This window comes from Entelurus aequoreus, linkage group LG27 (genome assembly GCF_033978785.1).
Source record: "Entelurus aequoreus isolate RoL-2023_Sb linkage group LG27, RoL_Eaeq_v1.1, whole genome shotgun sequence".
Taxonomy (NCBI): domain Eukaryota; kingdom Metazoa; phylum Chordata; class Actinopteri; order Syngnathiformes; family Syngnathidae; genus Entelurus; species Entelurus aequoreus.
This window is the reverse complement of record NC_084757.1, coordinates 34,380,032-34,403,464: the sequence shown is the minus strand read 5'-3', so window position 1 is coordinate 34,403,464 and position 23,433 is coordinate 34,380,032. Positions and strand designations below refer to the sequence as shown.

General features: G+C 35.3%; 2 protein-coding genes across 5 annotated transcripts in view; one reads left to right on the top strand and one right to left on the bottom strand.

Annotated features, from left to right (window-relative positions):
- The window catches only part of LOC133644569 (sex comb on midleg-like protein 2), a 37,707-nt gene extending 14,437 nt beyond the window's left edge, over positions 1-23,270 (bottom strand). Inside the window, exons 1-11 of one of the 4 annotated variants that reach the window (XM_062039157.1) lie at positions 23,153-23,270; positions 12,045-12,106; positions 11,928-11,969; positions 10,572-10,642; positions 10,254-10,488; positions 7,974-8,062; positions 7,664-7,907; positions 4,704-4,963; positions 4,559-4,646; positions 4,292-4,495; positions 4,063-4,224 (exon numbers count right to left, since the gene is read on the bottom strand). In XM_062039157.1, the coding sequence (XP_061895141.1) occupies positions 4,063-4,224; positions 4,292-4,495; positions 4,559-4,646; positions 4,704-4,963; positions 7,664-7,907; positions 7,974-8,062; positions 10,254-10,488; positions 10,572-10,642; positions 11,928-11,969; positions 12,045-12,066 (1,417 nt within the window). In that variant the 5' untranslated portion in view covers positions 12,067-12,106; positions 23,153-23,270. Of the gene's footprint in view, positions 1-4,062; positions 4,225-4,291; positions 4,964-7,663; positions 7,908-7,973; positions 8,063-10,253; positions 10,489-10,571; positions 10,643-11,927; positions 11,970-12,044; positions 12,111-23,152 lie in introns of all 4 variants that reach the window. The other 3 variants (XM_062039156.1, XM_062039154.1, XM_062039155.1) reach the window with 3 other exon arrangements.
- Positions 1-23,433, top strand: part of LOC133644568 (cyclin-dependent kinase-like 5) — a 125,314-nt gene that overhangs the window by 6,723 nt on the left and 95,158 nt on the right. The gene's annotated exons all lie outside the window — the stretch shown is intronic.

The following is a 23,433-nucleotide window of genomic DNA, read 5'->3' as shown; positions in this document are numbered from 1 at the left end:
TGTGTTGCTGCATTATGTTGTTGTGTTGCTGCATTATGTTGTTGCGTTTGTACTTGTTGAGACTTTTCACTGCTATCGTAGCTGTTTATTAAAAATGAGAGTAGTAGCAGGTCAAACCCCTTATTCATTTATTCTGAAGAGATTTGGTTGCACTTATTCAAATAAGATAAATTGTTGCTTACTTGTTTGTTGGTATCATAATTCATGCATACACAAAAAAGAGAGAAAGCCGCCTCTTACTAGTGTTTCTTTCCTATTTAGAATACACAAAATGAGAGAAAGCCGCCTCTTACTAGTGTTTCTTTCATATTTAGAATACACACAGAAAAGAGAAAGCCGCCTCTTACTAATGTTTATTTTCTATTTAGAATACATAAAAAAAGATTCTTACTAGCATTTGTTTCCTATTTAGAATACACAAAAAAGAGAAAGCCGCCTCTTATTATTGTTTCTGTCCTATTTAGAATACACAAAAAAGAGAAAGCCGCCTCTTACTAGTGTTTCTTTCCTATTTAGAATACACACAAAAAGAGAAAGCCGCCTCTTACTAGTGTTTCTTCCTATCTAGAATACACAAAAAAAGACAAAGCCGCCTCTTACTAGTGTTTCTTTCCTATGTAGAATACACAAAAAAGAGAAATCTGCCTCTTACTAGTGTTTCTTTTCTATTTAGAATACACAAAAAAAGAGAAAGCCGCCTCTTATTAGTGTTTCTGTCCTATTTAGAATACACAAAAAAGAGAAATCCGCCTCTTACTAGTGTTTCTTTCCTATCTAGAATACACAAAAAAGAGAAATCTGCCTCTTACTAGTGTTTTCCTATTTAGAATACACAAAAAAAGAGAAAGCCACCTCCTATAGCGTTTCTTTCCTATTTAGAATATGCAAAAAAAGAGCCAACTTTTACTAGTGTTTCTTTCCTATTTAGAATACGCAAAAAAAGAGCCAACTCTTACTAGTGTTTCTTTCCTATTTAGAATATGCAAAAAAAAGAAAATCCGCCTCTTACTATTGTTTCTTTTCTATTTAGAATACATAAAAAAGAGAGAGCCACCTCTTACTAGTGTTTCTTTACTATTTAGAATATGCAAAAAAAGAAAAATCCGCCTCTTACTAGTGTTTCTTTCTTATTAGAATACACAAACAAAGAGAAAGCCATCTCTTACGAGCGTTTCTTTCCTATTTAGAATATGCTTACAAAGAGAAAGCCGCCTATTACTAGTGTTTCTTTCCTATTACAATACACAAAAAAAGAGAGCCGCCTCTTACTAGTGTTTCTTTTCTATTTAGAATACACAACAAAGAGAAAGCCGCCTCTTACTAGTGTTTCTTTCCTATTTAGAATACACAAAAAAGAGAAATCCGCCTCTTACTAGTGTTTATTTTCTATTTAGAATACACACAAAAAAGAGAAAGCCACCTCTTACTAGTGTTTCTTTCCTATTTAGAATACACAAAAGAGAAAGCCGCCTCTTACTAGTGTTTCTTCCCTATTTAGAATACACAAAAAAAGAGAAAGCCCCCTCTTACTAGTGTTTCTTTCCTATTTAGAGTACACAAAAAAAGAGAAATCCACCTTTTACTAGTCTTTCTTTCCTATTTAGAATACACAAAAGAGAAAGCCGCCTCTTACTAGTGTTTCTTTCCTATTTAGAATACACAAAAAGAGAGAAAGCCACCTCTTACTAGTGTTTCTTTCCTATTTAGAATACACAAAAGAGAAAGCCGCCTCTTACTAGTGTTTCTTCCCTATTTAGAATACACAAAAAAAGAGAAAGCCCCCTCTTACTAGTGTTTCTTTCCTATTTAGAATACACAAAAAAAGAGAAAGCCACCTCCTATAGCGTTTCATTCCTATTTAGAATATGCAAAAAAAGAGCCGCCTCTTACTAGTGTTTCTTTCCTATTTAGAATACACAAAAAAAGAGAAAGCCCCCTCTTACTAGTGTTTCTTTCCTATGTAGAATACACAAAAAAAGAGAAAGCCACCTCTTACTAGTCTTTCTTTCCTATTTAGAATACACAAAAAAGAGAAAGCCGCCTCTTACTAGCGTTTCTTTCCTATTTAGAATATGCATACAAAGAGAAAGCCGCCTTTTACTAGTGTTTCTTTCCTATTTAGAATACACAAAAAAAGAGAAAGCCCCCTCTTACTAGTGTTTCTTTCCTATTTAGAGTACACAAAAAAAGAGAAAGCCACCTTTTACTAGTCTTTCTTTCCTATTTAGAATACACAAAAAAAGAGAAAGCCGCCTCTTACTAGTGTTTCTTTCCTATTTAGAATACACAAAAAGAGAGAAAGCCACCTCTTACTAGTGTTTCTTTCCTATTTAGAATACACAAAAGAGAAAGCCCCCTCTTACTAGTGTTTCTTTCCTATTTAGAGTACACAAAAAAAGAGAAAGCCACCTTTTACTAGTCTTTCTTTCCTATTTAGAATACACAAAAGAGAAAGCCGCCTCTTACTAGTGTTTCTTTCCTATTTAGAATACACAAAAAGAGAGAAAGCCCCCTCTTACTAGTGTTTCTTTCCTATTTAGAATACACAAAAAAAGAGAAAGCCACCTCCTATAGCGTTTCATTCCTATTTAGAATATGCAAAAAAAGAGCCGCCTCTTACTAGTGTTCCTTTCCTATTTAGAATACACAAAAAAAGAGAAAGCCCCCTCTTACTAGTGTTTCTTTCCTATGTAGAATACACAAAAAAAGAGAAAGCCACCTCTTACTAGTCTTTCTTTCCTATTTAGAATACACAAAAAAGAGAAAGCCACCCCTTACTAGCGTTTCTTTCCTATTTAGAATATGCATACAAAGAGAAAGACGCTTCTTACTACTAGTGTTTCTTTCCTATTTAGAATACACAAAAAAAAGAGAGCCACATCTTACTAGTGTTTCTTTCCTATTTAGAATACACAAAAAGAGAGGAAGCCACCTCTTACTAGTGTTTCTTTCCTATTTAGAATACACAAAAGAGAAAGCCGCCTCTTACTAGTGTTTCTTCCCTATTTAGAATACACAAAAAAAGAGAAAGCCCCCTCTTACTAGTGTTTCTTTCCTATTTAGAATACACAAAAAAAGAGAAAGCCACCTCCTATAGCGTTTCATTCCTATTTAGAATATGCAAAAAAAGAGCCGCCTCTTACTAGTGTTCCTTTCCTATTAAGAATACACAAAAAAAGAGAAAGCCCCCTCTTACTAGTGTTTCTTTCCTATGTAGAATACACAAAAAAAGAGAAAGCCACCTCTTACTAGTCTTTCTTTCCTATTTAGAATACACAAAAAAGAGAAAGCCGCCTCTTACTAGCGTTTCTTTCCTATTTAGAATATGCATACAAAGAGAAAGCCGCCTTTTACTAGTGTTTCTTTCCTATTTAGAATACACAAAAAAGAGAAAGCTACCCCTTACTAGCGTTTGTTTCCTATTTAGAATATGCATACAAAGAGAAATCCGCTTCTTACTACTAGTGTTTCTTTCCTATTTAGAATACACAAAAAAAAGAAAGCCACCTCCTATAGCGTTTCTTTCCTATTTAGAATATGCAAAAAAAAGAGCCACCCCTTACTAGCGTTTCTTTCCTATTTAGAATATGCATACAAAGAGAAAGCCGCTTCTTACAAGTGTTTCTTTCCTATTTAGAATACACAAAAAAAGAGAAAGCCACCCCTTACTAGCGTTTCTTTCCTATTTAGAATATGCATACAAAGAGAAAGACGCTTCTTACTACTAGTGTTTCTTTCCTATTTAGAATACACAAAAAAAAGAGAGCCACCCCTTACTAGTGTTTCTTTCCTATTTAGAATACACAAAAAAAAAGAGAGCCACATCTTACTAGCGTTTCTTTCCTATTTAGAATATGCATACAAAGAGAAAGCCGCTTCTTACTAGTGTTACTTTCCTATTTAGAATACACAACAAACAGAAAGCCACCTCTTACTAGTGTTTCTTTCCTACTTAGAATACACAAAAAAGCAACATTTTGCAGCGCATGCAGAGCCAGATCATACTGCAGGGGGTTACCTACAGCCACACTGTGTTAGTGAATGGATTGGCAGTGTTTTTACCTGACTTGGTCCTGTGGTAGTGGTCGTAATGGCTGCAGGGCTGGCTGCTGAACAGGTTGTCACACTGCAGGTGACGACACACGGTCTCCAAGAAGCGCAGCACGAAGGCGGCGCTGGCGGCGGAGGGGAGTTTGACCAGGCGGACCCCCCCGTCGGTCCTCACTGGGCCCAAGCAAGAACACGTCAGAAAGCGGACTCGTGTTGGCGTGTGCCACGGCGAAGAGCGTACCTCTGACCACCTCGCCGCCCCCCGAGTGCGTGTGCAGGGCGCCCAGCAGGACCTTGGGCTGGTAGGCGCAGTCCAAGCAGGACTGGACCGCCTGCTGCAGTACGGCGTTGGCGGGCCCCGGGCCGAAGTGGTCCGGCAGATGCTGCACTTGCTTGCGGTCCAAGTGCGGGCCGCAGCTCCCGCGCTTGTCCACGTAGACGCACACTGAGACAGGGAAGGCAAGGTGAGACGGGGGGCATGGTCGCCGGGAGCGGACTCCACCTGCACCTGTTGAGACGGCAGACGGCGAGCTGGCGGGGATCCCGCGTGGGACCTGGACTGGATGCGACGACCTTAGGAGAACCTTGGGCTTTCTCTGCAGACACAGGTCAGGATTAAGGATGGATCCCCGCCAAAGACCACGTGCTCTCACCTTGCTTCCTGGTTTGGGGCCCCTCTTTTTGTGCGGCCGAGGCACCGGCTGGGCGTCGCCTTGGGCCGCCGCCGCCGCCGCCTCGGCTACGGCTTTGAGGAGGGCCAGGGTCTCGCTCTTGGGCCGGCGACCCCGTACGCCCTTCCTGACGGGCAGCTGGGGCAGCGGGTTGGGGAGTCTGTAGGGGGCCTGCAGGGACCGCCTGCTGGGCTTGGAGGGTGACGACGGAGACACAACTGGCACGTTCTTGGGCAGCGTGACTGTGACAGAAAGACGGCACATGTCAACGTCTCACGCTGCGATATTAGGCCATTACTGTGGCATATATCCAGAAAAAGACCTGGTAAAATGAAGGCTCCATCTAGTGGTACGCCAACAAATCACTCAGCACAACTTCTTCCAGACTATAAGCCGTTACTTTTATCATACACTTTGAACCCTGCGGCTTGTAAAACGGTGCGGCTAATTTATGGCTTTATCTCTGATAGCAGCCGTACTCAAAATAGTTTAAAAAAATAATAATATATGCAACTACACCTAGTTTCCTTTGAAATGACAGGGACATTTTTCTAAATTCCACAATTCCCACATTTTTCAACCTATTCAAACCATTCCAACATTAACACTCATCTTGGACATTCAAACTAACACTTTCCCAAGTTCCAAAACAAATTCTAGTTTTCCTGGAAATTCTCAAATTCCTGGAATTCTGTAACACTAACCTTTTTTAGTGACCAATTTGGCATTTTGACATTTGTCAGTATAGGCTCTTTTTTTTTTTTTTTTTAATTGGTGTCAATCAACTCAAGTTATGGAAAAAAAATGCCAACATGGCACTGCCATATTTATTATTGAAGTCACAAAGTGCATTATTTTTGGGACATGCTCTCCCTGAGAGAGCATGAGGAGGTTGAGGTGGGCGGGGTTGCTCTTTCATTCTAGACTTCTGCAGCTATTTAAAATAGTTTTGTCAATTTGTTCTGGCCCGAAATAAATTGGCCCTTTGAAACATAGCTTTGTCTTTTTGTGTTAGGGGTATAACGGTACACAAAAATTTCGGTTCGGTACGTACCTCGGTTTAGAGGTCGCGGTTCGGTTCATTTTTGGTACAGTAAGAAAACAACAAAATATAAATTTTGGGGTTATTTATTTACCAAATTTGCAAAATCTTCCACCAAAAATATTTTTCTTAGTGGAATATTTGATGTGAAGTAATCAGAACCTTGGATAGATCAATAATTCATAATAACATTGATTTTGATTCAATATTATGTTTAGAGTAGGGATGTCCGATAATGGCTTTTTGCCGAAATCCGATATGCCGATATTGTCCAACTCTTTAATTACCGATACCGATATCAACCGATATATACCTATTATTATGCCTAATTTGGACAACCAGGTATGGTGAAGATAAGGTACTTTTAAAAAAAATGAATCAAATAAAATAAGATAAATAAATTAAAAACATTTTCTTGAATAAAAAAGAAAGTAAAACAATATAAAAACAGTTACATAGAAACTAGTAATTAATGAAAATTAGTAAAATTAACTGTTAAAGGTTAGTATTATTAGTGGACCAGCAGCACGCACAATCATGTGTGCTTACGGACTGTATCCCTTGCAGACTGTATTGATATATAATGTAGGAACCAGAATATTAATAACAGAAAGAAACAACCCTTTTGTGTGAATGAGTGTAAATGGGGGAGGGAGGTTTTTTGGGTTGGTGCACTAATTGTAAGTGTATCTTGTGTTTTTTATGTGGATTTAATAAAAAAAAAAAAAATTAAAATAAAAAAAAAGCCGATACTGATAATAAAAAAAACGATACCGATAATTTCCCATATTACATTTTAACGCATTTATCATCTCTAGTTTAGAGCAATGACGGTTTGAAAGAAAAAAAACAACTTTGTTTTATTAGTCAACATTGCAACTTTCTCTAAATTACATTTAACCTTTTAAGCTTTTTTATTTCACTTTTGTTAAGTTTTTGTTTATTTTAATAGTATTTTTAGAATGTGCCGTGGGCCTTTAAAACATTAGCTGTGGGCCGCAAATGGCCTCCGGGGCCCACTTTGGACACCCCTGCTATAGATAATAAAATATGAAATGTGATAAATCTATGGATAAAAAGCAGAGCCTGGCGACGCATGCACGTTTATCATAACTCTCTCGCTCTCTCTGTCTCTGCCCCTCCCTCACCAATGCTGCTGCACGCACAATTTGTTTTGTTTTTAACCCCTTCTTAACCCTGAACGTACATTGAAAATACACGCAACCCTAACTCAAAATGCCGGACATTCGAGGCATTTAAGAAACTCCGCCCTGACAGTTCCGCAAAAGAGGACATGTCCGGTGAAAAGAGGACGTATGGTCACTCTATCCTAGCCCGTTAGCTGTTAGCATGCCGTGTGTTGTGCCTCGGTGTGCATTGTTTACACAACGAGCGTTACGCTACTTAATGTGTCCGTGTGGAAACTTGTTCGGTACACCTCTGAACCGAACCGGAACCCCCGTACCGAAACGGTTCGATATGAATACACGTACCGTTACACTCCTACTTTGTGTGTTGTATGTAGACCACATTGCTTAGCAGAGTTCAGTGATGCAAATGCATGTCAAGTTGATCAACACACTGTATCATTCTCCAGTGCAATAACAGTACTGAAATGAAGGCTAAAAGGGCATTAATGGGAGCCTTAAATAGTTACTTTTCACAGTAACGCATTACTTTTTGGTGTAAGTAACTGAGTTAGTAACTGAGTTACTGGTTTTTTGTAACTAACCCAACACTGCTGACTACTAATAATCGGTGTCAGTATCGGTCTTGAAAAAAGCCATTTGGGTTGATCTCTCGTCAAAACACTGCTCAAACTGTGATGTTTGACTTTGTCTGGCAAACTGGCGTCCCAGAATGCATTGTGACAACAAGGCCCTCTAGTGGACGCACTTACCACTGTTGCCGGGGGTCTGCAGGCTGTGCTTGGTCAGCGAGCACCAGCCCACGGGGAAGATGTCCCGCGAGTCGTACTTGCACCAGTAGTCGAAGGCGCCCCTCCAGCCGTCGAACGTGACGAAGACTTCCTCGCCCTTCACCTCGCCGATGGTGGCGGGGCAGATGAGGTGCGGGTTCTTCTTGTCCACGGCCTCCAGCTTCATGCCCGGCTTGAAGTGGTTCTGGGGGGGTCCGGGGGGCTCCTGGAAGGGACAATGATGTCATGGCGTGGCCGTGAAGCCTGTGAGGCGATGGCAAAACAACGGAACCTTTTTGAAGGCTGTCCCTGGAGCCATCTCCGCTCCGTTCAAGGTTCTCAGGAGGAACATGGGCCACGATGAGGCGTTCATGCGAAATCCTGGAGGAAAACAAGGCAATATTTATCCTTTCCTTCTTGAATCATGAGCTTTTATCCAGGATCCATCTAGTTTTGACCTGTTACAGGGTCAATGTACACAAATCATGTTTTAGTTGCTCACACAGTAATGTGTTTAAATCGGGGCGGTATAGCTCGGTTGGTAGAGTGGCCGTGCCAGCAACTTGAGGGTTCCAGTTTCGATCCCCGCTTCCGCCATCCTAGTCACTGCCGTTTTGTCCTTGGGCAAGACACTTTACCCACCTGCTCCCAGTGCCACCCACACTGGTTTAAATGTAACTTAGATATCGGGTTTCACTATGTAAAGCGCTTTGAGTCACTAGAGAAAAGTGCTATATAAATATAATTCCCTTCACTTCACTATATAAATATAATTCACAAATCACTTCACATTGGGCTATGTTGTTTGAGACCTCAATGTCTCTTGTTTTCATGTTATCATTTACGCTAGCAAGCTGGTGCCAGTCCGTCAAAGTGCAGTTGTTAATCACCATTTGTTCCATAAATGTCATTTAAACAGCTACAAAAACTAAAAGTTGCAATACTGACCTCTGCCTTATGACGGTTATAACCCATTTATTTGTTAGAAGTAACCCAGCATTGCAGTAAAAATTACCCAGCGTTTTGGTTGAATAAGTAACCCATTTAGCTGGGTTAAATTAACTCAGCGTTGGTTTGGTCCTTACCCAGCAGTTTTTAGAGTGTGTATTCTATTTATGTTACTTCATGTCATCTATTTTATATATATATATATACATCTATTTTATATATATATATATATATATATATATATATATATATATATATATATATATATATATATATATATATATATATATATATATATATATATATATATACATACATACATACACACTATCGTTCAAAAGTTTGGGGTCACATTGAAATGTCCTTATTTTTGAAGGAAAAGCACTGTAATTTTCAATAGAGATAACTTTAAACTAGTCTTAACTTTAAAGAAATACACTCTATACATTGCTAATGTGGTAAATGACTATTCTAGCTGCAAATGTCTGGTTTTTGGTGCAATATCTACATAGGTGTATAGAGGCCCATTTCCAGCAACTATCACTCCAGTGTTCTAATGGTACAATGTGTTTGCTCATTGGCTCAGAAGGCTAATTGATGATTAGAAAACCCTTGTGCAATCATGTTCACACATCTGAAGACAGTTTAGCTTGTTACAGAAGCTACAAAACTGACCTTCCTTTGAGCAGATTGAGCTGAGAAACAATAATCAAACCAGTATGCTGGTTTTTTTCAATAAAATACTGGATAGGATAGAAATGTAGTTTCTCTTTTATCCGATTATTAATCGAAGTAATAATCGACAGATTAATCGGTTATCAAATTAATCGTTAGTTGCAGCCCTAATATATATATGTATATATATATATATAAATTACTTCTTATTCATGCCATTTATTACTTTATCGTCCTCACAGTAATAGAATACATGAATACATAGTTTGTGGTTGGAAGCTAATGTTAGCATAGCGTGATAAGGAATGTGTACTGTTCACATGTGAACCAATACGGTGCCAATTCCCCGTACAAGGGCATCAATACTGGTACTCAACGATACCAATTTTCTGTACTTTTGTGTGTGTTGATAAACTTTGTTATATATTTGTATGTAACATTTAAGAATGAGCTCTTTATGATAACCGATGTCCAGTTGTTATATCTTCTTATGCAGTTGCACTTCCAAGACACTAGATGGCAGTATTGTATAGTACATGTATGGTGCCTTGTCTAACTGGGAAGTAGCTTTTTTCTATGAAGCTGAATGTGTTATGTTGCGCCCTACAAAGTGTTTGTACTGTAAGTATGGTGCCAATGACACAGCAGCTGTTTAAATGTAACATTGAGCTTAGTGGTAGTTTTCACTGCTAAATTTGGAAGTGTTGAAATGGCCACGTCAAATGCTAATAGTAGCCAGTCTATGGCAAATCCAATGTAAATTAGCATCAAGCTAGTGCAGCCTTACTTTACGCTGGGGCGTTCTCTACTTGCTTTGTCGCTGTGGAAAATCGCAACGTGAACTTAGCGGGAATTTGTCCGAGTCCGCTCTCAGTGCTGCTGGAGTGATCGTTTACGTGAGCCGTGACACATTATGGCACCGTTCGATTTCCCCGGACCCCTCCCTTACCCAGCGGCGGTTGCAGCATGTCTCCGTTCTTCTCGCAGGTGCCGATAGGCTGGATGTCGGAGGAGTCCACCAGGCGCCAGAAGTCGTTGCTGTTGTCGCTGCCGTCCAGGCGCAGTCGCAGGCGCACCCCCGTCAGGCCCATCACGCTGGCGATGCACACGGAGGTGGCGTTGCGCGGGTCGTGGGCTTCCACTTTCATGCCCACTTTGAAGTCGTTGGAGGGCGGAACTGTGGCCTGCGGACGTATTTGACGACATTGTTGGGTTTCCGTGGTTACGCTCCATACACACAATGGGTCATTATGTCGGAAGGTCGTACCTGACGAAAGCAGCTGGGTGGCGCCGGCGTGGACGACGTCTCTTTAAGATATTCTTCCCAAGTGAAGGACTCTGAGGAAGTACATTATACTACATAAACTATTTGGTTTACAATGTTGATCCAACAATTCATTGTCTTTATTTAAGTAGAGGGTTTTATTCCAAGTCAGTGTTACTGTTCAAACTGTGTCATGTTACACTGGCCAAAAATATGAAATACGCTGCCTTGTTTGTAATTTATACTTAGGCCTACTGTGTTGGTCATTACCTCCACTGTACTAGAAGAATGAGTTTCTAAGGACGACATCAGTACTCTCGTGTGTATTTACCTCAGTATTTATGTGTAGTCTTTGTGATAGTATTTATGAAAGAGTATTTGTGTGGTGTATTTGTGAGAGTATTTATGTGAATATTTGTGGGTAGTATTTGTGAAAGTATGTATGTGAGTATTTTTGTGTAGTATTTGTGAGACTGTGTGTAGTATTTGTGAGAGTAATTATGTAAGTATTTGGGTGTAGTATTTGTGAGAGTATGTGTGTGTAGCATTTGTGAGAGTATGTGAGTATTTGTGAGTATTAATGTGAGTATTTCTGTATAGTTTTTGTGAATTTGTGAGAGTATTTATGTGAGTATTTCTGTATTGTATTTGTGAGGGTATTTGTGTATTTGTGAGAATTTTAATGTGTGTATGTGTGTAGTATCTGTGGGAGTATTTATGTGAGTATATGTGAGAGTATTTCTGTATAGTATTTGTCAGAGTATTTGTGAGTGTTTGTGTATTTGTGAGAGTATTTATGTGAGTATTTGTGTATTTTGTTTGTATCTATTTGTGTGTAGTGTTTGTCAAAGTATGTATGTCAGTATTTATGTGTAGTATTTGTGAGAGTATTTGTGTGACTGTGTGTAGTATTTGTGACAGTATGTTTATATGAGCATTAATTTTTAGTATTTGTGTATTGTATTTGTGAGAGTATCTATATATTTGTGGGAGTATTAATGTGAGTATTTGTGTGTAGCATTTATGTGAGTATTTGTATGTAGTATTTTTGAGAGTGTTTATGTGAGTATATGTGCAGTAGTTGTGGAAGTGCTTATGTGAGTATTTGTATATTTCTGGGAGTATTTATGTGTAATATTTGTGAGAGTGTGTGTATTTGTGTGTAGTATTTATGTGAGTATTTCTGTATAGTATTTGTGAGTATTTGTGTGTAGTATTTGTGAGAGTATTTATGTGAGTATGTGTGTCGTATTTGTGAGAGTATTTGTGTAGAATGTGTTACAGTATTTGTGTGTAGTATTTGTGAGAGTATTCATGTGAATATTTGTGTGTAGTATTTGTGAGAGTATAGTGGTTTACCTTTGGTTACTTCTGCTTTGTCCTTTTTGCCCTCCCTTTGATCTAAAAGCACAAACAGACCAGACTGTACATCCTACATATTCTTCCAAGTACTAGTAAATAAACCGTGTACTGTACCTTTAAGGAGTGTTTTTCCCATGATGCCTGGTGATGGACGTTTGATGCTCAACTTGACACGTCTTCCTCAGAGAGACAGATCACAAAAGAATACTTCAATACTTTACAAAAGAATACTTCAACATTTCACAAAAAAATACTTCAACATTTCACAAAAGAATACTTCAACATTTCATAAAGGAATACTTCAATATTTCAAAAAACAATACTTCAGTATTTCACAAAAGAATACATCAATATCTCACAAAACAATACAATATTTCAGTGTACAACTTCAATATTTCACAAAATACTTCAATATTTCACAAAATACTTCAATATTTTATAAAAGAATACTTCAATATTTCATAAAACAATACTTCAATATTTCATAAAACAATACTTCAATACTTCACAAAGAATACATCAATATTTTACAAAAGAATACTTCAATATTTCACAAAGAATACATCAATATTTTACAAAAGAATACTTCAATATTTCACAAAAGAATACTTCAATATTTCACAAAAGAATGCTTCAATATTTCAGTGTACAACTTCAATATTTCACAAAACAATACTTTAATATTTCAGTGTACAACTTCAATATTTCACAAAAGAATACTTCAATATTTCACAAAAGAATACTTCAATACTTAACAAAACAACACTTCAATATTTCACAAAGAATGCTTCAATATTTCACAAAAGAATACTTCAATATTTTACAAAAGAATACTTCAATATTTCACAAAGAATGCTTCAATATTTCACAAAGAATGCTTTAATATTTCACAAAGAATGCTTTAATATTTCACAAAAGAATACTTCAATATTTTACAAAAGAATACTTCAATATTTCACAAAAGAATACTTCAATATTTCACAAAGAATGCTTCAATATTTCACAAAAGAATACTTCAATATTTCAGTGTACAACTTCAATATTTCACAAAACAATAATATTTCAGTGTACAACTTCAATATTTCACAAAAGAATACTTTAATATTTCACAAAATAATACTTCAATACTTCACAAAAGAACACTTCAATATTTCACAAAGAACGCTTCAATATTTCACAAAAGAATACCGTACTTCAATATTTTACAAAGAACACTTCAATATTTCACAAAGAATGCTTCAATATTTCACAAAAGAATACTTCAATATTTCACAAAGAATACTTCAATATTTCACAAAGAATGCTTTAATATTTCACAAAAGAATACTTCAATATTTCACAAAAGAATACTTCAATACTTAACAAAAGAATGCTTCAATATTTCACAAAGAATACTTCAATATTTCACAAAGAATGCTTTAATATTTCACAAAAGAATACTTCAATATTTTACAAAAGAATACTTCAATATTTCACAAAAGAATACTTCAATATTTTACAAAAGAATACTTCAATATTTCACAAAAGAATACTTCAATATTTCACAAAGAATGCTTCAATATTTCACAAAAGAATACTTCAATATTTCAGTGTACAACTTCAATATTTCACAAAACAATAATATTTCAGTGTACAACTTCAATATTTCACAAAAGAATACTTTAATATTTCACAAAATAATACTTCAATACTTCACAAAAGAACACTTCAATATTTCACAAAGAACGCTTCAATATTTCACAAAAGAATACCGTACTTCAATATTTTACAAAGAACACTTCAATATTTCACAAAGAATGCTTCAATATTTCACAAAAGAATACTTCAATATTTCACAAAGAATACTTCAATATTTCACAAAGAATGCTTTAATATTTCACAAAAGAATACTTCAATATTTCACAAAAGAATACTTCAATACTTAACAAAAGAATGCTTCAATATTTCACAAAGAATACTTCAATATTTCACAAAGAATGCTTTAATATTTCACAAAAGAATACTTCAATATTTTACAAAGAATACTTTAATATTTCGCAAAGAATACTTCAATATTTAACAAAAGAATGCTTCAATATTTCACAAAGAATAATTCAATATTTCACAAAGAATGCTTTAATATTTCACAAAAGAATACTTCAATATTTTACAAAAGAATACTTCAATATTTCACAAAAGAATACTTCAATATTTTACAAAAGAATACTTCAATACTTAACAAAAGAATACTTCAATATTTCACAAAGAATACTTCAATATTTCACAAAAGAATACTTCAATATTTCACAAAGAATACTTCAATATTTCACAGAAAATGCTTTAATATTTCACAAAAGAATATTTCAATATTTTACAAAAGAATACTTCAATATTTCACAAAAGAATACTTCAATACTTAAAAGAATGCTTCAATATTTCACAAAAGAATACGTCAATATTTCACAAAATAATTCTTCAATATTTCACAAAAGAATACTTCAATATTTCACAAAGAATACTTCAATATTTCACAAAATAATACTTCAATATTTCACAAAAGAATGCTTCAATATTTCACAAAAGAATACTTCAATATTTCACAAAGAATACTTCATTATTTCACAAAGAATGCTTTAATATTTCGCAAAAGAATACTTCAATATTTTACAAAAGAATACTTCAATATTTCACAAAAGAATACTTCAATATTTCCCAAAGAATGCTTCAATATTTCACAAAATAATTATTCAATATTTCACAAAGAATACTTCAATATTTTACAAAAGAATACTTCAATATTTCACAAAAGAATACTTCAATATTTCACAAAATAATTCTTCAATATTTCACAAAAGAATACTTCTATATTTCACAAAGAATATTTCAATATTTCACAAAGAATACTTCAATATTTCACAAAGAATCCTTTAATATTTCACAAAAGAATATTTCAATACTTAACAAAAGGATACTTCAATATTTCACAAAAGAATACTTCAATATTTCACAAAGAATACTTCAATATTTCACAAAAGAATACTTCAATATTTCACAAAATAATTCTTCAATATTTCACAAAATAATTCTTCAATATTTCACAAAAGAATACTTCAATATTTCACAAAGAATACTTCAATATTTCACAAAGAATGCTTTAATATTTCACAAAAAAATACTTCAATACTTAACAAAAGAATACTTCAATATTTCACAAAAGAATACTTCAATATTTCACAAAGAATACTTCAATATTTCACAAAGAATGCTTTAATATTTCACAAAAGAATACTTCAATATTTTACAAAAGAATACTTCAATATTTCACAAAAGAATACTTCAATATTTTACAAAAGAATACTTCAATACTTAACAAAAGAATACTTCAATATTTCACAAAGAATACTTCAATATTTCACAAAAGAATACTTCAATATTTCACAAAGAATACTTCAATATTTCACAAAAAATGCTTTAATATTTCACAAAATACTTCAATATTTTACAAAAGAATACTTCAATATTTCACAAAAGAATACTTCAATACTTAACAAAAGAATGCTTCAATATTTCACAAAAGAATACGTCAATATTTCACAAAAGAATACTTCAATATTTCACAAAAGAATACTTCAATATTTCACAAAGAATACTTCAATATTTCACAAAAGAATGCTTCAATATTTCACAAAGAAGGCTTCATTATTTCACAAAGAATGCTTTAATATTTCGCAAAAGAATACTTCAATATTTTACAAAAGAATACTTCAATATTTCACAAAAGAATACTTCAATATTTCCCAAAGAATGCTTCAATATTTCACAAAATAATTCTTTAATATTTCACAAAGAATACTTCAATATTTTACAAAAGAATACTTCAATATTTCACAAAAGAATACTTCAATATTTCACAAAATAATTCTTCAATATTTCACAAAAGAATACTTCTATATTTCACAAAGAATATTTCAATATTTCACAAAGAATACTTCAATGTTTCACAAAGAATGCTTTAATATTTCACAAAAGAATACTTCAATATTTCACAAAGAATACTTCAATATTTCACAAAGAATACTTCAATATTTCACAAAAGAATACTTCAATATTTCACAAAAGAACACTTCAATATTTCACAAAGAACGCTTCAATATTTCACAAAAGAATACTTCAATATTTCACAAAAGAATACGTCAATATTTCACAAAATAATTCTTAATATTTTTTAAAAGAATACTTCAATATTTCACAAAGAATACTTCAATATTTCACAAAAGAATGCTTCAATATTTCACAAAGAATGCTTCATTATTTCAAAGAATGCTTTAATATTTCGCAAAAGAATACTTCAATATTTTACAAAAGAATACTTCAATATTTCACAAAAGAATACTTCAATATTTCACAAAGAATGCTTCAATATTTCACAAAACAATACTTCAATATTTCACAAGAGAATACTTCAATATTTCACAAGAGAATACTTCACTATTTCACAAAGAATACTTCACTATTTCACAAAAGAATACTTCACTAGTTCACAAAAGAATACTTCAATATTTCACAAAATACTTCAATAATTCACAAAAGAATATTTCACAAAATACTTCAATATTTCACAAAGAATACTTCAATATTTTACAAAAGAAATCTAATATAACTTTCAGAACTATTTTACAATACTTCCTGTGATATTGCAACCTAATTCTTATTATGATCTTTTACATTTGTTTTTTTTTTACAAAATAAGAACTTTTAAAACAGTTTAAAACTTCTTTTTTTTAATATTCCGACTTTATTTTTGTAATATTACAACCTTATTTTGGTCAAATTACAGTTTTTACAAAATTATAACTTTCAGAACAATTTTACAATACTTCCTGTGATTTCAAAGCTTAACTTTTAATATGATCCTTTACATTTTTAATAAAGTGAGAACTTTTAAAACTGTTTAAAACTTTTTCTTGCAGTATTCAGACTTAATTTTTTTAATATTACAACTTTATTTTGGTAAAATTACAGTTTTTATAAAATTATAACTTTCAGAACTATTTTACAATACTTCCTGTGATTTCACAACTTAAAGGCCTACTGAAACCCACTACTACCGACCACGCAGTCTGATAGTTTATATATCAATGATGAAATCTTAACATTATAACACATGCCAATACGGCCGGGTTAACTTATAAAGTGACATTTTAAATTTGCCGCTAAACTTCCGGTTCGAAACGCCTCTGAGGATGACGTATGCGTGTGACGTAGCCCGACGAACACGGGTATGCCTTCCACATTGAAGCCGATACGAAAAAGCTCTGTTTTCATTTCATAATTCCACAGTATTCTGGACATCTGTGTTCGTGAATCTGTTTCAATCATGTTCATTGCATTATGGAGAAGGAAGCCGAGCAAGCAAAGAAGAAAGTTGTCGGTGCGAAATGGACGTATTTTTCGAACGTAGTCAGCCACAACAGTACACAGCCGGCGCTTCTTTGTTTACATTCCCGAAAGATGCAGTCAAGATGGAAGAACTCGGATAACAGAGACTCTAACCAGGAGGACTTTTGATTTGGATACACAGACGCCTGTAGAGAACTGGGACAACACAGACTCTTACCAGGATTACTTTGATTTGGATGACAAAGACGCAGACGTGCTACTGTGAGTATGCAGCTTTGGCTTTTTTTTGCGTATGTACGTAACTTTTTTTAAATATATAAGCTTTATGAACCTTGGGTTAGGTGAACGGTCTTTTGGGCTGAGTGATTGTGTGTGTTGATCATGTGTTTGAATTGTATTGGCGTGTTCTATGGAGCTAGGAGCTAGCAGAGGAGCTAGGAGCTAGCATAACACGTACCGTACCGTACGTGCGCGTCACGTACGTAACTTTTTAAAAATATATAAGCTTTATGAACCTTGGGTTAGGTGAACGGTCTTTTGGGCTGAGTGATTGTGTGTGTTGATCGGGTGTTTGAATTGTATTGGCGTGTTCTATGGAGCTAGGAGCTAGCAGAGGAGCTAGGAGCTAGCATAACAAACACGCAGGTGTTATTATGCAGGATTAATTTGTGGCATATTAAATATAAGCCTGGTTGTGTTGTGGCTAATAGAGTATATATATATGTCTTGTGTTTATTTACTGTTGTAGTCATTCCCAGCTGAATATCAGGTACCGTGAGTATGCAGCCTTGGCTGCTAAACATTCGATAACTTGACCGTATGTGCGCGTCACGTACGTAACTTTTTAAAAATATATAAGCTTTATGAACCTTGGGTTAGGTAAACGGTCTTTTGGGCTGAGTGATTGTGTGTGTTGATCAGGTGTTTGAATTGTATTGGCGTGTTCTATGGAGCTAGGAGCTAGCAGAGGAGCTAGGAGCTAGCATAACAAACACGCAGGTGTTTTTATGCAGGATTAATTTGTGGCATATTAAATATAAGCCTGGTTGTGTTGTGGCTAATAGAGTATATATATGTCTTGTGTTTATTTACTGTTGTAGTCATTCCCAGCTGAATATCAGGTCACCCCCGGCTCTCACAGCATCTTCCCTATCTGAATAGCTTCAACTCCCCACTAGTCCTTCACTTGCACTTTACTCATCCACAAATCTTTCATCCTCGCTCAAATTAATGGGGAAATTGTCGCTTTCTCAGTCCGAATCTCTCTCACTTCATGCGGCCATCATTGTAAACAATAGGGAACTTTGCGTATATGTTCAACTGACTACGTCACGCTACTTCCGGTAGGTGCAAGCCTTTTTTTTATCAGATACCAAAAGTTGCAATCTTTATCGTCGTTGTTCTATACTAAATCCTTTCAGCAAAAATATGGCAATATCGCGAAATGATCAAGTATGACACATAGAATAGATCTGCTATCCCCGTTTAAATAAAAAAAATTCATTTCAGTAGGCCTTTAACTCTTATTATGATCTTTTACATTTATTACAAAATAAAAACTTTTAAAACGATTTAAAAAAAAATTCTTGCAATATTGTGACTTTATTTTAGTAATATTACAACTTTATTTTGGTAAAATTAAAGTTGTTTTTACAAAATTATAACTTTCAGAACTATTTTACAATACTTCCTGTGATATTGCAACCCAATTCTTATTTTTTATTTTTTTTTATTTTTTACAAAATGAGAACTTTTAAAACTGTTTTAAACTTTTATTTTGCAATATTCTGACTTTCTTTTTGTAACATTACTACTTTTTTTGGTAAAATTACAGTTGTTTTTACAAAATTATAACTTTCAGAACTATTTTACAATACTTTCTGAGATTTCACAGCTTAACTCTTATTATGATCTTTTTTATAAATTGAGAACTTTTAAAACTTTTTTTTGCAAAAGTCCGACTTCATTTTTGTAATATTACAACTTTATTTTGGTAAAATTACAGTTGCTTTTACAAAATTATAATTTTCAGAACTATTTTACAATACTTCCTATGCTATTACAACCTAATTTTTATTAAGATGTTTTACTTCTTTTTTTTAAGTGAGAACTTTTAAAACTGTTAAACTTTTTTTTGCAATAGTCCGACTTTATTTTTGTAACATTACAACTTTATTTTGGTAAAATTACAGTCGTTTTTACAAAATTATAACTTTCAGAACTTTTTTACGATACTTCCTATGTTATTACAACCTAATTTTTATTAAGACGTTTTACTTTTTTTTTTTAAGTGAGAACTTTTAAAACTGTTTAAAACTTTTTCTTGCAATAGTCTGACTTTATTTTTGTAAAATTACAACTTTATTTTGGTAAAATTAGTTTTGTTTTTTAATAAAATTATTAATTTCAGAACTATTTTACAATACTTCCTGTGCTATTACAACTTAAATCTTATTATGATCTTTTACATTTTTTATAAAGTGAGAACTTTTAAAACAGTTTGAAACTTTTTTCTTGCAGTAGTCCGACTTTATTTTTGTAATATTACTACTTTATGTTGTTAAAAAATTTTTTATAAAATGAAAACAATATTTCCCGTGTTATTACAACTTAATTCTCATCATGATGTTTTATTTGAACTATATTTTTTGTAAAGTGAGACTTTTTCATGCAATATTCTGACTATATTATCGGAATTATTTTTGTAAAATGACATTATTAAAATTCATTTGAAATTGACTTCATTCCAAAAGAAGTTTTACGTTTCTCTTCCGATTAATACGAGACGGATCGGCCAACGAACCCCCACATATGTTATACCATCGGAAAGATCTCACTCGCGCCCACTGGCAACATTTCGTGTTGCCATGGTGACGCTATTCACAAATAAAAAATGGGCCAATTGAATGGGTACATACCCTTTTAATGGACAATTACTCTGAGACAAACGCCAAAAAGAGAAGATTACCTCCTCTTGTAGCTCAGCCATACTTTCACGTAGCTCGGTGCTTACATAACGTCTCATTTTGTTCACACACGTGTTTACTTTCGACACAAGCTAACTGATAGCATGCTAACGTTAGCTTGCTTGCATGCTAACATAAACATATTTTTTCAGCTAAATTTGCTTCCGATTACCCCAGAGTCAAATAACTTGGTACGTGACACTTGTTAACTGTTAGCATGCAAACGTTAGTATGCTAATATTAGCATGATAACTTATTTTTTGCTGTTTTTTTCACTTTTTTCTTTACTTTCGCAGCCATGCACCTTACAGTCGTGTTACTTGATATGTGAGACATGCTAACTGCCATCGCTAGCACACATGCTAAGTGTTACATTTTAATGTACGCACGCTAATGTTTTAGGCTAGCTCTATAGCTCGTTTTGTACGGTCACTCCTAAAACTCACGGATTCAGACACTCGGCGCCATCTTAAAAGCACGGCGCCTTTCAAGGCCCCCTCGGCCAGGGGTCCACGGGACAGATAGCAGGCCCATCCAAATATCTGCGAGAATTTTCTAGTTCGGAGAATATTGTTGCAGTTTTGAACTTGCCGTAGGCTAAAGTGACTTTAAATTATGTATAGAGATGTTCGATAATATCGGACTGCCGATATTATCGGCCGATAAATGCTTTAAAATGTAATATCGGAAATTATCGATATCGGTTTCAAAAAGTAAAATGTATGACTTTTTAAAACGCCGCTGTACGGAGTGGTACACGGACGTAGGGAGAAGTACAGAGCGCCAATAAACCTTAAAGGCACTGCCTTAGCGTGCCGGCCCAATCACGTAATATCTACGGCTCTTCACACACACAAGAGAATGCAAGGCATACTTGGTCAACAGCCATACAGGTCACACTGAGGGTGGCCGTATAAACAACTTTAACACTGTTACAAATATGTGCCACACTGTGAACCCACACCAAACAAGAATGACAAACACATTTCGGGAGAACATCCGCACCGTAACACAACATAAATACAACAGAACAAATGCCCAGAACCCCTTGCAGCACTAACTCTTCCGGGACGCTACAATATACACCCCCCCCCCCCCACCTCAACCTCCTCAATGCACTTTGTGACTTCAATAATAAATATGGCAGTGCCATGTTGGCATTTTTTTCCCATAACTTGAGTTGATTTATTTTGGAAAACCTTGTTACATTGTTTAATGCATCCAGCGGGGCATCACAACTAAATTAGGCATAATAATGTGTTAATTCCACGACTGTATATATCGGTATCGGTTGAAATCGGAATCGTTAATTAAGAGTTGGACAATATCGTAATATCGGCAAAAAAGCCATTATCGGACATCTCTAATTCAAACTAACACGTTCCCAAGTTCCAAACCAAATTCTAGTTTTCCTGGAAATTCTCAAATTTCTGGAATTCTGTAACGCTAACCTTTTTTAGTGACCAATTTGGCGTTTTGACATTTGTCAGTATGGGCTTTTAATTTTATTTTATTGGTGTCGGACCCTTTTTTTCCGCAAATACAACTTGCGTACATGGGCAGATGCAATATATACACATATGATAGCAGTATTTAGTATTGAAAAACACATTATTGAAGTATTAAGCACTGCTCTACATGAGAAAAGCATTTTATATAAGATGATTGTATAAGTCAAGGTGAGGCAGCAGCTCACACAATCTCGTACTTTCTTGAAGAAGTGATGTCAGCCATCTTGAAAAATGTCTCAACAAGAGTTGTCCGATAATGGCTTTTTTGCCGATATTGTATATTAGCAGGGGGTGTATATTGTAGCGTCCCGGAAGAGTTAGTGCTGCAAGGGGTTCTGGGTATTTGTTCTGTTGTGTTTATGTTGTGTTACGGTGCAGATGTTCTCCCGAAATGTGGTTGTCATTCTTGTTTGGTGTGGGTTCAGTGTGGCGCATATTTGTAACAGTGTTAAAGTTGTTTATACGCCCACCCTCAGTGTGACCTGTATGGCTGTTGACCAAGTATGCCTTGCATTCACTTGTGTGTGTGAAAAGCTGTAGATATTATGTGATTGGGCCGGCACACAAAGGCAGTGCCTTTAAGGTTTATTGGCGCTCTGTACTTCTCCCTACGTCCGTGTACCACTCCGTACAGTAATTATGTACAAATCCAAAAAAAGGGAAAATTGCAACTTATTAGAGTAGTGTGAAAAATGGCAACTTTATTTATATGCGAACAAAACAACTTTCCTGCGTGCAATTTGAACTTTATACTTCATCTTTGTATGAATACGATTGTACAAAAGGATCCAAAAGCTAATTAAATTAAGTTGCTTAATTATAATTATTATTCCACCACATAAATGCAAGAATACAATGCTCGCGTATTATAATAAGTAATATTATTATTATTGTACAAGTGGGCGTGTTCACTTTAACACACTTCTCGCTAGGGAAGTGAACGCAACATTTTGTCAGCTGGAAATAATTAATAATAATAATAATAATGCTAAAGGTTATGTAATAATGGGATTATTAAGACCGTATATTTTGCAATGTAAAGTCCTAACTATTGGAAGAGCTAACGTTGTGTTCGTTTCATCTCCTGTCTGGGAGAAATAATCAATAAATACGAATATTGGTGACGTGTGCGATTACGCCATAGTGTTCCAGGTGATAGACGCAGCCCGGTGTTGACAAGAGTGCGACTACGCCATAGTGTTCCAGGTGATAGCCGGAGCCCAGTGTTGACAAGTGAGCCGCTCTTGCTAACCAGAAAGCTAGCTTTAAGTCCTCCTCGCCGTTATCGATCACAATAGAGCCCGCCTTCCGCTCTCCGTGACTCGGCGTCGCACTCGTCGCGCTTCGGCGCGCACCAGCAACTTACCAGGGTCCGTGTGTCCGATGGAAGAATGTTGAAGAAGATGTTTGTCTGCTAATCGCCAGCTGCCATTTTTTTCCCTCCTCCAAGAGTTGCGCGCATGTTAGGCGCGCCAAAGATCGTCTGCCGCAGCTAGGCGATGCGTGGGCGGGGCGGCCGGGGACGAGCAGCCGCGTCGGCCAATTGGCTCTCAGGGTGTTCAACCGCTCAGCCAATCAGAAGTCGTTGTGGTAACCCAGGCGATATTTCCTACGCCGTCAAGCTAGACGAGTAGCACATCTTCTCTT